Here is a 17,618-nt window from a genome sequence, read left to right on the forward strand (position 1 = left end):
TAAGCTGTGAATTATTTCCCATTGCGACAGAGAAACCATTGATAATACAGCTCTCACTTTACTGTTGGCCCAACTGTAAACTTACGTCAATCTGTGCTATGAGCTGAGTGTTGGACCCATGACAGAAATATAATACACATACATGCAGCACGCACTGGATGTGTACAAAATATACGTTGCCCACGACACAAATATTACACACCCACGTGCAGCACTCAGTGGAGTTTGAACAAAATATGCTTGCCCTTGACACAAATATATTTATACACACACGTGCAGCACCGGGCGTGAACAAAATATGCGTCGCCTTTGAAAGAAATATATTATACACACGTGCACGCACTGTGGTGTGAACAAAACATGTGCGTCACCCATGAGACGAATACACACACGTGCAGCAATGGCGTGTGAACAAAATATGCGTGGCCCATGACACAAAGATATTCATACACACACGTGCACGCACACAAACAGACACACACACCAACCAAATGAAGCTTCAAAGCAGCTTTGCACTACATTATTTTTGTTGTTGTTGCTGCTGCTGTTTTGTTGTTGATGCTGCTCGCTTTGGCAATACCAAGAGAACTCCTCTAAACACCACAGCGGGGCAGACAAATCACTTGTTTAAATGTGTGAAACACGGACATCCAATTGCTTCCATTAGTTCATTCACTTCCCAAACCGCATTCTGCTGTCACCACAAGCGGTCCTCGTGGTCCCCCCCCTCTCTCTCTCTTTCTTTCTGTCTGTCTGTCTGTCTGTCTCTCTCCAGCCTAATGAAATCGGAACAAAATGTGGCGGCCTTGAGGTTCTAAGTCACCACAGAACAGCAGCTGTCGACTCCATTGTGGTTTACCAACCTGATGAAGGATACCAGAACAATGCTGAAAAACAAGACTCGTCCTAAAAAAAGAAGAAGAAGAAAAACAAACAAACAACAATAAAACCCCCAAACCGGGTGTGGAAGACATCATGGCGGAAGGACCCCCTGCAGGGGGTGACAAGCCACCAGGCAGAGCTATTTCACGCTCAATTAGTTCCAGAACAACGCTGTGTGTGAGGGACTGATGAAGACGAACGAAGCTGGGTATCACGTCTGACGATCCCACAGCGGTAACCCCCCACCCCCACCCCGCCTCTCCCCCTCCCCTCCCCCCGGGGAGAATGAAAGTGCAGACACTGGTTCACTGACACTGCCTACAGACACTGGTTCACTGCCTACAGACACTGGTTCACTGACACTGCCTACAGACACTGGTTCACTGGCACTGCCTACAGACACTGGTTCACTGGCACTGCCTACAGACACTGGTTCACTGGCACTGCCTACAGACACTGGTTCACTGCCTACAGACACTGGTTCACTGGCACTGCCTACAGACACTGGTTCACTGACACTGCCTACAGACACTGGTTCACTGGCACTGCCTACAGACACTGGTTCACTGGCACTGCCTACAGACACTGGTTCACTGACACTGCCTACAGACACTGGTTCACTGGCACTGCCAGTCAGGGGCAGGCAGGAATGTGGCCACACACTGCTTCGGGAATACCGACCCCTCTGATACTGCCTGGTCCACAGAGGTCCATACACCTTTACAGGTAAAAACTTCTGCGACTTCTCCAATACCTTTCCTTGCCATTTTCAGAAATGTTCACGACCACAAATTAACCATTTTCCTCGCAAAAAATGTGTTTCTTTGGTATCAAAATCAGCAAATTGGGGCTTTTCCGAAACTTTTCCTTGCCATTTCTAGAAATGTCCATGACTACAAATTAACTATTTTCCTCACAAAAATGTATTTCTTTGCTTATCAGAATGAGCAAATTGGGAAGATAAAACTTATCAACACTGATGTACTTTTCAAGTTCATGGTGAAGCAGTCATACAGACACAATGATAAAGCGAATACTATAATCATGCCTTGGTTTCACATCACAAATGATATAATTTGCCCTCTGTGCACACAATAGGTATTGTCCTTAAAGTATCTTGAATGAAACCCAACTACTACACTTACACTGACACTATACAGTGATAATGGTCCAAGTTATCAAAAAAACAACAAAACAAAAAAAAACCAAAAAAACACAAAAAAAAAACAAAAAAAAAAACCACCAATATTTTCTGCATTCTTCAATCCAAGCAAGTTTTAGTGTTTTCTGAAGGCGTTATTCTTAATTCCATGACTTTTCCTTGGCTTCGGTCATAATCCCATGGCCTTGCAGTCCTGGAGAATTACGTTTTCAAATCCAATAACTTACCAGAATTTCCATGAACTCTGTACTTGTATTTGTATTTCTTTTTATCACAACAGATTTCTCTGTGTGAAATTCGGGCTGCTCTCCCCAGGGACAGCGCGTCGCTACACTACAGCGCCCCCCCCCCTTTTTTTTTTCCCTGCGTGCAGTTTTATTTATTTTTCCTATCGAAGTGGATTTTTCTACAGAATTTTGCCAGGGACAACCATTTTGTTGCCGCGAGTTCTTTTACGTGCGCTGAGTGCATGCTGCACACGGGACCTCCGTTTATCGTCTCATCCGAATGACTAGCGTCCAGAACACCACTCAAGGTCTAGTGGAGGGGGGGAGAAAATATCGACGGCTGAGCCGTGATGCGAACCAGCGCGCTCACACACACTGCACTGGGAATATCGACATCATCGGTAGACGAAGGAAGGAAGGAAGAAGGAAAGAAGGGAGATAGAAGAGAAACAAGTGGAAGGTGTTGTGCTGGAAGCTGCTGACGTATGTTTTAAAGTGTGTGTGCGTGTGTGAGTAAGTGAGTGAGTGTGCGTATGCGTACGTGTGTGACTCTCTGTCTGTGTCTCTCTCTCTCTCTTTGTGTGTGTGTGTGTGTGTGTGTGTGTGTGTGTGTGAGTGAGAGAGAGAGAGAGAGAGAGAGAGAGAGAGAGAGAGAGAGAGTGATGTTCCTCACATCAAAACCGATGTCGTTAAAAAAAAACACCCAAACTTTAAAGGCAATCAGCTATATGTGGGATAAAATAGAGAGAATGACAGAGAGGGAGGAGAAAGAAAGAAAGAAAGAGTGAGAGAGAGAGACACAGAGAGAGACAGAGAGAGACAGACAGACAGACACATACAGAGACAGAGTACACGATCGTAAATAAAGACTCCGACAAATTCCTTCATATCACCAATCGCAAATACCCTCGTCCGTTTGTTTATCTGCTTCTTTATCTCCGCCACTATGGCGCAACAACTACATTAATCTCGTTTCTGGGCCACAATCTGCCCAACCAGTTTGCGTACAGACTGGTTTGTATCACTTATCACACCAGCCGCTGACTCAAGAGGTATCTCGGTCTCTGTCTGCCCTGGCCAGCGACCAAAAGAACACTCATACTGCTCCTCTGGTCTGACACCACACACCGCCATCACACAACACAACACACACACACGCGAGCGCACGCGCGCGTACACACACACACACACTCACACACACACACATGCATACACACGCACACACTCACTCACAACCCCCCCCCCTCCACACACACACCTACACACACACACAAACACACGTCTCTTCTCTCTCTTAATCTGAGGTGCTGTCCAAATCAAGTCAAGGCGCTTGGCTTGCACAGCACAGCCGACCACGGTGGCCGTATCAGGGCTTGTCACGAGGTGTTGTCCAAAGCAGGCCCAGCTATCATTTTTATCAGAAAAGTCCGCCGCCTTTACTGTTGTCTAAAACACAGGAACAGCTATCATGTTTACCAAACAGTGTGATACCTTTTAGTCTCTCTCTCTCTCCTTCATAATCGGTCTTTGAAAAGAAAAAGGGTTATCATGTATCCAAAAGACAGAGACACCTTTGCTCTCTCCTTCATCCTCTGTCTTTGAACCGATTGGAAGTGTTATTTCGGTCCTGCAACCCACCCCCTCTCTGTTTCAACACAGTATGGCATGAGGTAGACAAACGCACACAGACACACACTCTGCGTGGTTAAAGGAGTCAGTTGACAGTGGAGCGCTGTCGTAGACAGATGCAGAAATTAGTGAAATCTGTTACATCTTAATGAAAAAAAGTAATCAAATGTCTAGGCCGATTTTCTATACACTGGATATGCGAACGTTTTGCCGGAAAGGATTAATATGTCCATACATCGTATAAGTTGACGTTGCAAGAAAAGCACAGCTTGTCCATACCTTGGATAAGTCGATCTTTTTGTGGTCTCCACGGGGTCGACTTATCAGGAAACAACTGTATCATAGTATTTTATGCCGACTTCTAACTGTGATTACTGCATGCGTATTACAGTGATTACTGCGTGTGTGATTAACATCAACTTAGCCTTTACGTGTTACGTCTTTTCCCATACACTTATTAAAATGATTGTGATTCTCGTGCACTGTTTGTCTTTACACACACACACACACACACACACACACTTATTAGAGACAACAAACTATTCTTGTACAGTTTTGTATTTTGTGCTTTGTATTTCTTTTTTATCACAATAGATTTCTCTTTGTGAAATTCGGGCTGCTCTCCCCCAGGGAGAGCGCGTCGTTACACTACAGCGCCATTTTTTTTTTTTTTTTTTTCGTATTTTTTTTCCTGCGTACAGTTTTATTTGTTTTTCCTATCGAAGTGGATTTTTCAACAGAATTTTGCCAGGAAAAACTTTTTTTTTGTTGCCGTGGGTTGTTTTACGTGCGCTAAGTGCATGCTGCACAATCACGTAACCGTACATCAGCGTGATGCCTGGCAGGGGTCCAGCGACCCGCAATGATCACATGATCACTCGACAGAGCTGGGCGACAGCCAACGAAAATGCACATCGCATGGTCTCTTCTTACGCGTAGGTCAGCTTGCTTATTTTATCTGTTATAAGTAAACGATTCACAGATTCACACAGTCTATTTTTTCACACTATTTACACGACACTGACAAAAAAAAAAAAAAGAAAAGAAAAAGAAGACAGATTAATGCGATGAGAAAGAGAGGGAGAGAGAGGAGGAGGGACATGGAGCGAGAGAGGAGAAAGAGAGAGAGAGGGGAAGGGAGAAGGGGAGAGAGGGGTGCGTGACAGAGAGAAAGAGAGGGAGGTGGGAGGGCGAGAGAGAGAGAGACAGAGAGACAAAGACAGAGAGACCGAGAGACAGAGACAAAGACACATAGACAGAGGGACAGAGACAGAGAGGAGGGAGAGAGGAGAAGAGTGAGGGGGAGAGAAAGTGAGAAAAAGATGGAAAGACAGAGAGAGAGAGAAAGAGAGAGAGAGGGGGAGTGTGTGGGGGTAAGACAAGACAAGACAAGACAAGACAAGACAAATTCTCTATTTCCGAGGATAATAAATAGCACTGGCATGCTTCTCTTTTTATCCAGTCCCAGTCCTGAACAGGGTCTACACTACACAATGCTACATTGAGACATAAACATAATGGTAATAAGATATATACATATATACATATATATATATATGAAAAAAAAGAACATTTAAAGGCACACACATAAAAGCTACACATGCATCAGAGCGGCTTACGAATAATGTTGTTGGTCTGCGAAGGAAGCAGAGAAGGAGAGGGAAGATTATTACAAAAGGTGGAAAGCAGGGATAGAAAAGAACAGGCATCGAAGACGGCATGGACACAATAGCTTTCAACATACACTATGTATACATAAACACATGCGCTCTTTCTCTCTCTCTCTCTCTCTCTCTCTCACACACACACACACACACACACAGGGAGAGAGAGAGAGAGAGAGAGGGGGGGAGGGAGAGAGAGAGAGGGGGGGGAGGGAGGGAGAGAGAGAGAGAGAAAGAGAGAGAGGTGTGGGGTGGGGTGGGGGGCAGAAAAAGAAGTAAGAGTAACAGACGCCACCTGAGAGATGGATAGACAGACAGCCATAAGCTGGGGGTATGACGCAAATAGGAAGAACAAAACCGATGACGACGAAACAAACAACAACAGATACAAACAAACAAACAACAACAAAACAAAAACACCAAGGCAAACGATGGAACACGATGGAAGAAGTGCAGGAGAAAGAGGAGGAGGGAGAGTAGGAGAGGATGAAGGAGGAGAACTGTTAGGGGTAGAACCAAGAGAAGAAGGAAGAGAAGGAGGATAAGGAGAAGGAAGGGGAGGAGAAGGAGGAGGGGAGGAGGAAGCAGAGAAGAAGGAGAAGGAGGAGAAGGAGGGAAAGGGTATGAAAAAGAAGAGGGAAGACGAAGAGGAGGAAGAGAAAGAAGGAGAAAAATAAAATGATGAGAGAGAGAGAGAGAGAGAGAGAGAGAGAGGCAACATGTGCAGACGGAGAGCAGCGGAGAAGAGAGGAGAGTCAACAGGGAGACAATCATTCAACTCGGGATCCTGTGACACACCGGAAGGCAGGCAGCCTGCCTCACCCTCCCCCCCCCCCTCCAAACCCTCCCCCACCCCCACCCCACCCCTGAAGACATGGACACTCCACTTCAACACTAATCATCCCACGCTGAGTGCCGCGGGCGCTTCAACGTCTGAAGGCAGTCATCACCCATCTCGCTTTACACAAGTCAAGCGTCCGCCTAACGACCGACCGCTCTGGAGGCCGGTCAAGTAGCGGTCCAATGGACTGGAAGCAGTTTTAAACTGGCTGGTTTTTTGTGTGTTTTTTTTTCAAGCCCACATAGTTACTGCTGGAAAGAAGTGCCATTAACTGAACAGGGTGGGTGACGGAGAGAGTGGGGAAGGAAGGGAGTGAGGGGGTCAGGTGGGAGAGAAAGACAGTGAAGAACTGTTAGCCTAACACCAGAGAACGATTTACAGCCACGCGTCAAAGAAGGGGAAGGGGATGGGGAGGGGACACACACATACACACACACACACACACACATTATATATATATATATATATATATAGAGAGAGAGAGAGAGAGAGAGAGAGAGACAGACAGACAGACAGACAGACAGACAGAGAGGGTGGAGAGAGGAGGCTGAGGAAGAGAGACAAGGGGAGAGAATGAGAAAGAGACAGACAGAGAAAGAGAGAGAGAGACAGAGAGAGGGGGCAGAGATGGAAGAGACTGAGAGAGAGAAGAGAGAGAGAGAGAGAGAGAGAGAGAGAGAGAGAGAGATGCACGCGCACATAACACGGAGACAGAACCAATGTAGACACAAACACACGGGCGAAGACTCTTCAGTCTTCCAAATGATCCCCCCCCCCCCCCATTTCCTCCTCCGCACTCTTTCCCCACCCTATCGCACCCCATCCCTACACACACACACACACACACGCACACGCAATCACATCCCCCCCTCACCACCATCCACCCCCCCTCTCCCATTTGGCGAGGGTTCAACGAGCTCTGGAAGCTTAAAAAAAAACACAAAAAAAACAAACAAAAAAAAACCCCACCGAAGTAAACACAGCTCACTTCATAAACCAATCATTGTGTACGTCAAAGGGCGCGTAGCGGTTGGGGAGAGGGGGGTGGGGTAGGAGGCTGGATGAGGAGAAAACAGCGCGCTGTTTTCGGGCCCCTCCTCCCCACACCCCCATCCATCACACCCCCTGGGGGCTTTAAACGAGCTTTAGTTTACTTCACAACAACAATAACAGCAACAAGCACGGGAGAGCAGGCAAGGCAGGTACCCCAGCCAGCGCACCTTACCCCATACCACCATCACCACCACGGCACAGTACGCTACCTCAGCTCAGCCAGTCAGCCCCTTGGAGAGTTGTGTTGTATGGGTGCTGTACAGATGTATGTCATTCCCCGGATACCTAATGGGCTGTCTGTGAAAGAACGGAAAGTCGTGCTTTGCGAGCTGCGGAATTGGAAAGAAAGCAACTTTTCCTCCCCTTCCGTCAGCCATCCTCCCTCCCCCGTCATCTTCCTCTCCGTCATTCCACCAGCATTGGGGAGATTGTTTGGCGCTTCTGCCGCTTCGTGTGTGTGTGTGTGTGTGTGTGTGTGTGTGTGTGTGTGTGTGTGTGTGTGTGTGTGTGTGTGTGTGTGTGTGTGTGTGTGTGTGTGTGCGTGCGTGCGTGCGTGCGTGCGTGCGCGCTTGCTTGCGGAGCGGAGCGGCGGCCAAGTGGTTATGCGCCCGACTTCCTATGAAGCGAGTGTCTACGGGTCTGTTCGAGTCCCGCATGGACCTGCAACCCCCACACAGAAATCTGTCGTGACTTGTTCGAGAGTGCGCGGTTCCCGTGTGATTCCATCAGACCCACGCTCAAAGGTCCTTAGTCTACTGAAAGTCAAAAGCTACAACATCAATAAAGCATGAACAGAATAACAGTGAATCCAAAGTAATTTTATACATTGGAGAAGCTTCTTTAACCCAACAGATTAAAAGTTATGTCAAGCAAGTGGCAAAGTCCTCCTCCTAAATTTACTATTAAAATATGCATTCAAAAACTTAATAAGAATCCCAGGTTCCGCTCATACATGAAGAACTGACATGGAACAGCTTTATCAGCGAAGCTTTCAGCTTTGTTAAACAAGCTTCAATATTATTTGCGACTGTTGAAAAGGATTATGCAAGGATACATGGGCTAGAATATTTGTCAGTCCTGCCTTTCAATTCAGAAGAAAACGTAAATTTTATGCAAGTCAAATATCTTCTTTAATACTGAGTCACAGGCTGTCGGGGTTTCTCTGTCAACACAGAACGTTTGTTTCGGCGCTCCGGGCTTTAAGGCCAGTTTTTACAGAGCTGGTCAAAGGCACTGAGAGGGCGACTGTCACCGTCTGGAAACATCAAAAACGACGATTGTGCATACACCGAAAGCTCGCAAGAATATGAAATAACGAACCATCTGCTGTACTGTGAGTCGCAAAGTTCACGCATAAGCCTGCATAGCGTGATAAATTATAGCGGTAATTCGTTTTAAGGCGCTTTTATTATGCAAGCAGAATCGAGCTATAAGTACCTTACAAATCCGGAACTTAAAAATGGATCAAATAAACACATAAGATAAAGGAGAAGCAAATTAAAGAGTCAAACAAGAGTCATAAATGCACAAAAACAGCCACCCTGTCCCACACCTTTTTTTTTTTTTTTTTTTTCTAAATCAGATGTGGTGCATCATGTGCATGGATAAGGGCGCACTCTGACGCTTTCTTGATACTGAAACTGAAAGACTGGGGTCCCTGTGAAAACATTCCGACAAATGTGGAATTCTCCAAAGGAAAGGTTTGAGGTGGGGGTTGGGGAGGGGTTGCGGGGGGAGGGAGGCGTGGATTCGGAACAAGGCAATCCTAATCACCTGTTGTCTTATCTCTCAACACCCCCACCCCCGTCCCCCCACCTCACCACCCCTGACAATCCCCCTCACTGCCTGCTTTTGATCAGCACCTGCACTGGTCCCAACGACTTGTTCCCGTATCACCTGAGGGCAGAGGTGAACCTCGTACGCGCGCGCGCGCGCGTGTGTGTGTGTGTGTGTGCGCGCGCATGTGTCTGTGTGTTGCTTGTACGCATGGACGTGCGCTTTTTTGTGAAAAAAAAAACACACCAATTTTATTACGATATGTAAACAGCATACTAAAATTCTATCCCAGTAAGAAAAAAAAAAAAAAAAAAAAAACTGGCTTCAAGTCTGGTTGAAAATTAAATCTTCTTCCCGACACTCCTTTCCAAATAATGGGAGGAGGGGGAAAGAAGATATGAATGGAGAGAGAGAGAGAGAGAGAGAGAGAGAGAGACAGAGAGAGAGCAAGCAAACAAGGTAATTGAAACCAGCCACTCACGCAGATCAGTGCAAAGCCTGGGAGGGCCAGCATGAAAATGACGAGAAAAACAACAACCACCACCCAGCCCAGAAATCCGATGTGTGCATCAATCAACGGTTTAGCTGAGAGACAGGAGGGTGAATATTTCATGACTTGGCATCGACCACACGCATAGAAACAACCTCCACCTCCTGCCCCCCTTCCCTCACTCACTGGCCACACCCTCTACCCTCACACCGGTTAGGAGCGCTCTGAAAGCTGATGCCCCCCCCCACCCCATCCCCCCCCCCCACTCCTCCCAAACTCCAGCGCTCGCACACACACCACGGTTCATCGCCTGGTCATTAACTTTGTCCCTGATAGAAAGAAACACTTCAGTTGCCTCATATCAATGACGTTCGTCATTCGCTTGAAGGGGCTGATTTTCCGGTGCCTCTTTTTATTGTGTCTATTGACTGCGTCATCTCCGGTTTCAGTTTCAGTAGCTCGAGGAGGCGTCACTGCGTTCGGACAAATCCATATACGCTACACCACATCTGCCAAGCAGATGCCTGACCAGCAGGCGTTGAGAAAAAAAAGAAAAAAAGGTGAATAAATAATAGATAAATACATAATAAAAATAAAATAAAATAAAATAAATAAATAAAAATAAATAAATGAATTAAAAAAATCCTACTACTACTACTAATAATATGTATAAAGTGCAAAAATTTGATGAAGTCAACTATAAGCGTACATAAATAAATAAATAAATATATAATCATCTTCTTATAAAAAAAAAAAAGTAGTTGTAGTAATAATAATAACAAAAATAATAAAATAATCTCCAGCGAAGGCGAGAGATGGGGGTGGGGGTGGGGGGTGGGGGGTGAATACTGTCACCATTTCTGGCTTTTTTTTTTCTTCTGTATTACAGACTACTGTTGTATCATTAACTAGTTGCAGCATGCAATGGACGTACATTTGCGTACTACGTGATAAATATCCTGTGATGTGTGTATCACATCACTAGAAGGTGTGTTTTTTTTTTTTAAACAACTGGATAGGTAAGAAAAAAGCAAAACCTTACAGACAGAGCAGATACTGATACATGCACAACTGAGAAAAATAAAATCAATGAAATAAGCGGTGGATGGACGTGGGAAGATGAGTGGGGGTATGGCGAACGGGGAAGGGGGTGGGGTGGGTGAAGGGGCGGGGCTGTGGGAGAGACGCAGCTGAAGACAAGAAATGCACCTTTCATCAAGACGAAAACATACTGAGCGGAGAAAACCCCCTGAAAAACAAGATAATGTTAGACACGTTCTTGTTGGATGGTTGGGGGAAAAATCAAGTTATAAATCTGATTAGGCTAGGGGCTTACGGTTCACAGACACACACACACACACACCAATAAAACAACAACAAAACAATGTTTTAGCGAGCACAACATTTCTGGCGCGCCACAGTGTTATTTGGAAATGTTATGGAATTGTTGTTAAGAATAACGACTTTGTTATTGCTGTTGATGAAATCGCTGTTCACTGATAAATGGGCAAGAATACCTAGTGAGCATTATAAGATGAAATTTTATATCAGAACATACTGCGAGGTTTTTTTCTCCACCCCCCCTTTTCTTTTTTTTGTTTTTTTGCGGATGACAGCTTCCGGTCGTTGTGTATCCGCCATATTTGTTTGGAAACGCATGCTCTGGCTTAGTTGCATTCAGAGTTTTTATAGTGCTGATCAAAAGTACTAAACACACATGTTTTTCTTTTTACATAATAATTGATGTGTGCATGGTGATAAGTGAAGGGTGTGTCAGTTGTTTGTTTTCGTTCTTTCTCTGTGATTTTTGCTGACGGGCATTTTATTTAAAGTAAGCCTAAAGAAAATTTTCTGTTTCTGGTTGAAGCAGATAATAAAGTATTTTGAATTGAATTGAACTGAATTGAACCTCTAACACCAATCACTGGGACTACGACAATGGCTGTTCCAGAACAACGCCTGTGGAATCGTGGATCGGAAATGTGAATGGATTCTGAAACGGTGATTGTTGCTAGTTTTCATGATTTTGGAATCACATCTGGGTTTCCATGACCATAGTTACAATGGAAACTTGTCAACTCCGACTTCCCAGTACTTATACACAGAGAGATTATAAACACAAAATCACGATAACACAAAATCATCGATGTATTTGCTCTTCTATTATGTAGTTATGCTCGAGTTCAGCCAGAAATGCATGTAAAACTGGTTTGACCATATCCATTCTGACCCTGTATAATAATTATACAAAATTCTACCCACATACAGAAAATTATTGAATCAACATCATCTTTTGTTACAGATTATACCGTTATGATCTTATTTTGATGCGCTCAGTTTCAATCACTGTCAAGCGGATCTAGAATAAAATAAAGAAAAAACGAAAGACAAAGATAGCGCCAAGTGTATTTAAGAATGCAGAAAGCGACAAGCATAATTTATGACAAGTTCAAAGAAACACCATCGATTATTATTATCCAAACTGATATGTATTTATATTTCTCTTTTTTATCACAACAGATTTCTTTGTGTGAAATTCGGGCTGCTTTCCCCAGAGAGAGCGCGTCACTATACGACAGCGCCACCCATCTTTTGTACTTTTTCCTGCGTGCAGTTTTATTTGCTTTTCCTATCGAAGTGGATTTTTCCACAGAATTTTGCCAGGAATAACCCTTTTGTTGCCGTGGGTTCTTTTACGTGCGCTAAGTGCATGCTGCACACGGAACCTGGGTTTATCGTCTCCTCCGAATGACTAGCGTCCAGACCACCACTCATCATCTAGTAGATGGGGAGAAAATATCGGCGGTTGAGCCGTGATTCGAACCAGCGCGCTCAGATTCTCTCGCTTTCTATGCGGACGCGTTGCCTCTAGGCCATCACTCCTAATTATGCAGCACCCTCCTCACGATAAGTTAACGGCCAGATAGTTTATCATTATCTATCACCCTGCACAAAGAAATACCATCGATTATTATTTTTTAATTGATATACAGCGTCCTCCTCTCGAAGGTTAACGACCAGATAGTTGATCAATATGTATCACCCTGCACAGGTTGGTTTCACTACCGCTTGTGGCTGCTGTGAAAACGCCAGGGTTTAAGTTTACATTGGACACACACACACACACACACACACAAACACACACACACATACCACTCAACCGTAGGAGAGGGGGGGGGGCAGTAATATATGGACTCATTTCTGTGTGCACACTTGAAGAGAGAGAGAGAGAGAGAGAGAGAGAGAGAGAGAGAGAGAGAAACAAACAAACAAAAAACCCAAAACAAACAAGGCGAAGAATTGCAAATGCCTTCACACTGCCCCAGCCCTACAGCATTCAGCCGCTGACAGCACGTGAATCCCGGTGGCGGCACTACAACCCTCCCCCCCCCCCCCCACCCTCCTGTTCCCCCATTTCCGTCCTGTCCAAACAAGGCAGCCAATCGATTTCCCATCCATTCCACTGCCCCCCAGGCGGCCCCCGTGTGGCGCAATCACCCTTTAATGGGGGCGTGGAGGTCCCCCTCCAAGGTGACTGCCATCACCTCCCCACCCGAGCTGGATCAGGGGGACATGATCCGGGATACACAGGTCAGGGGGAGGGGGTTATCGGGAGGTGAAGCTGATGATGAAGCGGGTATGGATGGCGGCAGCTCTGGCCACTCTCCTATTCAACCCGCTATCGATCACCAGCTTTGCTTGCTTGCAACCCTGGGTAAAGCCGAACCCATGTTTGGGCAACTTGGACATGTCCACAAACGCGGACGAGCCAGCGAGCTCCCGCGAACGCACGGATACCACCGTGTTGGAATGACATGATAGGATGGTTACACACATGACGCAATGGTCACAGAGTTTATCAAAACGTGTTTCAGGAAAACACGACAAGCGCTGATATCATTGCATGATACACTTCGCCCCCACACCTACCATCCACCAGAGCGCAGAGCGTACGCGCGCGCAAACACACACACACACACAGAAACGCGCGCGCGCGCACGCACGCACATACACAAATACGCGCGAGCCACTTGATCGTGTCCGATTTCCTTAGTTCCAGGCTCCAAATGTCGCCATTGAGCCATTCACACACACTTTGTGACGTCAGTGATACACTGCCTACCGCCATATACAAGTCCATGCAACGATCATTTGATATGGACCTAAAACTGGTGGTGATCTCAACAGCGACAAAAACCCAGCCAAGGAAAACTGTTTTTGATGAAAGAATAATAAAGAAGCCCAGAGCTGGGGAAGTGGAAACAGAGAAGCAGTCCCAAAAATGGGCGACCCGTTTGGAGGTCAGAGGGCAAGGTGGTGGCATGACTGTGCTTTCGGTAAAGCCAAAATCATGAATAACTGTGCTTTCGGTTTTCGATAAAGCCAAAATCATGAATAAATGTGCTTTCGGTAAAGCCAAAATCGTGTATAACTGTGCTTTCGGTAAAGCCAAAATCATGAATAACCAGGCATCTTCCGAACATAAACTGTGACAACCCACGCCACCTTGCCTGATATCGACCCGAATGAAAGCAAGCAAGCCTTGGAAATAAGACAAATAAGATGCAAGGTCTTAAAACAACAACTGATATCCACTTAATCCTGCACAATAATCACGGGATATGAAAAAAGAAAAAAGAAACAAAGCGCTGCAATGCAGATAATCCAACTTTAGTTTCGTGACCTTTCACCTCACGAGACAACACGCACAGTGCGAAAGACAGACCATACAGAACACAGACTGTGGGAGTACGTACAAAACACTAAGACCTTGGATGACAGACTGACCACAATGATGATTGCACACTCAGCGTCAAAGACAGACAGACCACACAGGACACAATACACACAGCGTCAAAGACAGACAGACAGACCACACAGGACACAATACACACAGCGTCAAAGACAGACAGACAGACCACACAGGACACAATACACACAGCGTCAAAGACAGACAGACCACACAGGACACAAGACACACAGCGTCAAAGACAGACAGACCACACAGGACACAATACACACAGCGTCAAAGACAGACAGACAGACCACACAGGACACAATACACACAGCGTCAAAGACAGACAGACAGACCACACAGGACACAATACACACAGCGTCAAAGACAGACAGACAGACCACACAGGACACAATACACACAGCGTCAAAGACAGACAGACAGACCACACAGGACACAATACACACAGCGTCAAAGACAGACAGACAGACCACACAGGACACAATACACACAGCGTCAAAGACAGACAGACCACACAGGACACAATACACACAGCGTCAAAGACAGACAGACAGACCACACAGGACACAATACACACAGCGTCAAAGACAGACAGACAGACCACACAGGACACAATACACACAGCGTCAAAGACAGACAGACAGACCACACAGGACACAATACACACAGCGTCAAAGACAGACAGACAGACCACACAGGACACAATACACACAGCGTCAAAGACAGACAGACAGACCACACAGGACACAATACACACAGCGTCAAAGACAGACAGACCACACAGGACACAATACACACAGCGTCAAAGACAGACAGACAGACCACACAGGACACAGACCACACAGGACACAATACACACAGCGTCAAAGACAGACAGACCACACAGGACACAATACACACAGCGTCAAAGACAGACAGACAGACCACACAGGACACAATACACACAGCGTCAAAGACAGACAGACCACACAGGACACAATACACACAGCGTCAAAGACAGACAGTCAGCAAGCCAATGGGCCAGAGCAACACAGACATGGAGACAGACAGCCGACAGGGCGCGGGTCACGCTGACCTGTGCAGGGCGGAGGTTAGGCTGAGGATGGTGCCTGAGTCCCCCAGGTCCTGCCGCACGGTGGCCAGGAAGGTGATGTCGGAGTGGGACTCCCACAGCTCCACCGCCTGGATCGCTGTCGACCTCGGCACCGCCACGTGCCGGGAACCATCTGCACGTGCACACACACCACTGCCGTCATTACCACTATCGTCACATGACTGGGTGAGATTCGAAGAATGATTAGTATTATGATTATCACCAAATAGTACTTAAAACAACAACAACGATGATGATGATGATTATTACTATGACTTATTATTGTTGTTGTTTCTGAAGTTGTAGTTGTTGTTATTCGTCTTCTTCCTGTACCTGGGAGCCCACTATCATCATTACCACTATCGTTAAAAGACTGGGTGAGATTCGAAGAATAATCAGTATTATCATCATCACCAAATAATACTTGTAACAACAACAATAATCATAATGATGATGATGATGACCATTATGATGATCATTACTATGACTATCATTATTGTTGTTGTTGACGTTCGTCGTCTTCCTGTTGTACCTGCGAGCCTTGCATGCTCCACAGACTGACACAGCGACTGACCGACACAGTCAAGCATAAACACTCCAAATACTTCACAAAGCTAATTCTGTACATCCTATAGTTTATAAAACTAATTATGTGCACCCTATCACTGTCAGATGACGCTGTTGTGCTTACGTATATCCATATTAGAATCATATCAGATTTCAATTCAATCTTTCAATGGCCCAAGCACGAGAATCATTTATTATTCCCTTATCATTATTCTTTCTCCCTCTTCCTCTATACCCCTCTTCTTCCCAACTCTACCCCCCACCCCAAACACCCAGAATAATATATTCCAATATCCTCCTCCTCCTCCTCAATATGCGTACTGACGCTCACACGTCAAAGACAGGGGAGCTCGTGGCGTTCATGATAAAAGGCATTCATGAATGTACAAGTGTTCATTATATAGCGCAAAACTATATAACTATTCCATTACAAGTGCTCACACACAAACACGTTACCACACATGTACATCTACCAGTAGAAGTTCAAGAAAGAAGCACTTTTATCAATCAACACGGTAGGCAGAACGAAAAAAGTGACTTTTGAAAGACTTTTAAATCTGAACCAGGCAATCCACGTGGTGGACTGTGAAGGGCGATTTGTTCCATAGTGATGGGCCAGGATAAGAGAGTAAGAGTCGACATTGTGATCTGTTGGTTTCGTCCAGGGACTGTTGACTCACTCAGTACGGCCAGTCCTCTCTTCTCTTCTACACAGACCCCTCGGATGTCCAGTGGGTGTCTCAATGACCCAACCTTTAGCTTCCGTCGTCAGAATTGTGGTATTCTTTGTCAACATTCACCTCTTCAGTATAAGAGCGTTCCGCCTGCAATATTTTGATGATGGTAATTGGGATGAAACGCTGTTAACGTCGTCTCTTTCACCGTTCGTATGGAGAGAGTTACTAACACTGTGGAATCGGCAGTCGAGCGTAAAGATCCAGAGGGAATACTGATCAAATTTAAGTCACAAAGGTGTGTGGGTGCGGTATGGTTTGTGTCAATAATAATGCTAATAATAATCATTATTAGTATTTATATAGCGCTAAATCTTATGCAGAGACAAATCAAAGCGCGTTTACACCAGTCAGTCACACGCATACATTGCTCTAAAACTGGAAACTGGACACAAGGAAGAGGCAGGGAAGGGGGGCTATCTTCGGAAAAGGTGGGTTTTACGGCCAGACTTGAAAGAGCTGAGTGCAGAGACCTGACGAAGCGAAGGGGATGGGGGGAGCTCATTCCAAATGCAAGGTCCAGAGACAGAGAAAGTGGTGGCCGAATCTGGGTATGCGTAAACAGAGTGGATCCGAAGCCGACCGTAGAGAGCGAGATGGGGTGTTGATGTGAAGGCAGCCACAGAGATGGGAAGGGGCAGATTCGTGAATATATATCTTTAACATAGAGTGCAGATGTTGTACTTTATTCACACTAGAACACAAGGAAGTTATTTTGTAATCTATCCCATGACAGATGAACAA

General features: G+C 45.7%; 1 protein-coding gene across 4 annotated transcripts in view; it reads right to left on the bottom strand.

Moving 5' to 3' along the window:
* LOC143283053 (protein kinase C-binding protein NELL1-like) overlaps positions 1 to 17,618 on the bottom strand; it is a 273,814-nt gene that overhangs the window by 165,483 nt on the left and 90,713 nt on the right. For all 4 annotated transcript variants that reach the window (XM_076589063.1, XM_076589065.1, XM_076589064.1 and 1 more), the window contains exon 4: positions 15,556 to 15,706. In XM_076589063.1, coding sequence (XP_076445178.1) covers positions 15,556 to 15,706 — 151 coding nt within the window. The remainder of the gene's footprint in view (positions 1 to 15,555; positions 15,707 to 17,618) is intronic.

Source organism: Babylonia areolata, chromosome 6 (genome assembly GCF_041734735.1).
Source record: "Babylonia areolata isolate BAREFJ2019XMU chromosome 6, ASM4173473v1, whole genome shotgun sequence".
NCBI classification, from domain to species: domain Eukaryota; kingdom Metazoa; phylum Mollusca; class Gastropoda; order Neogastropoda; family Buccinidae; genus Babylonia; species Babylonia areolata.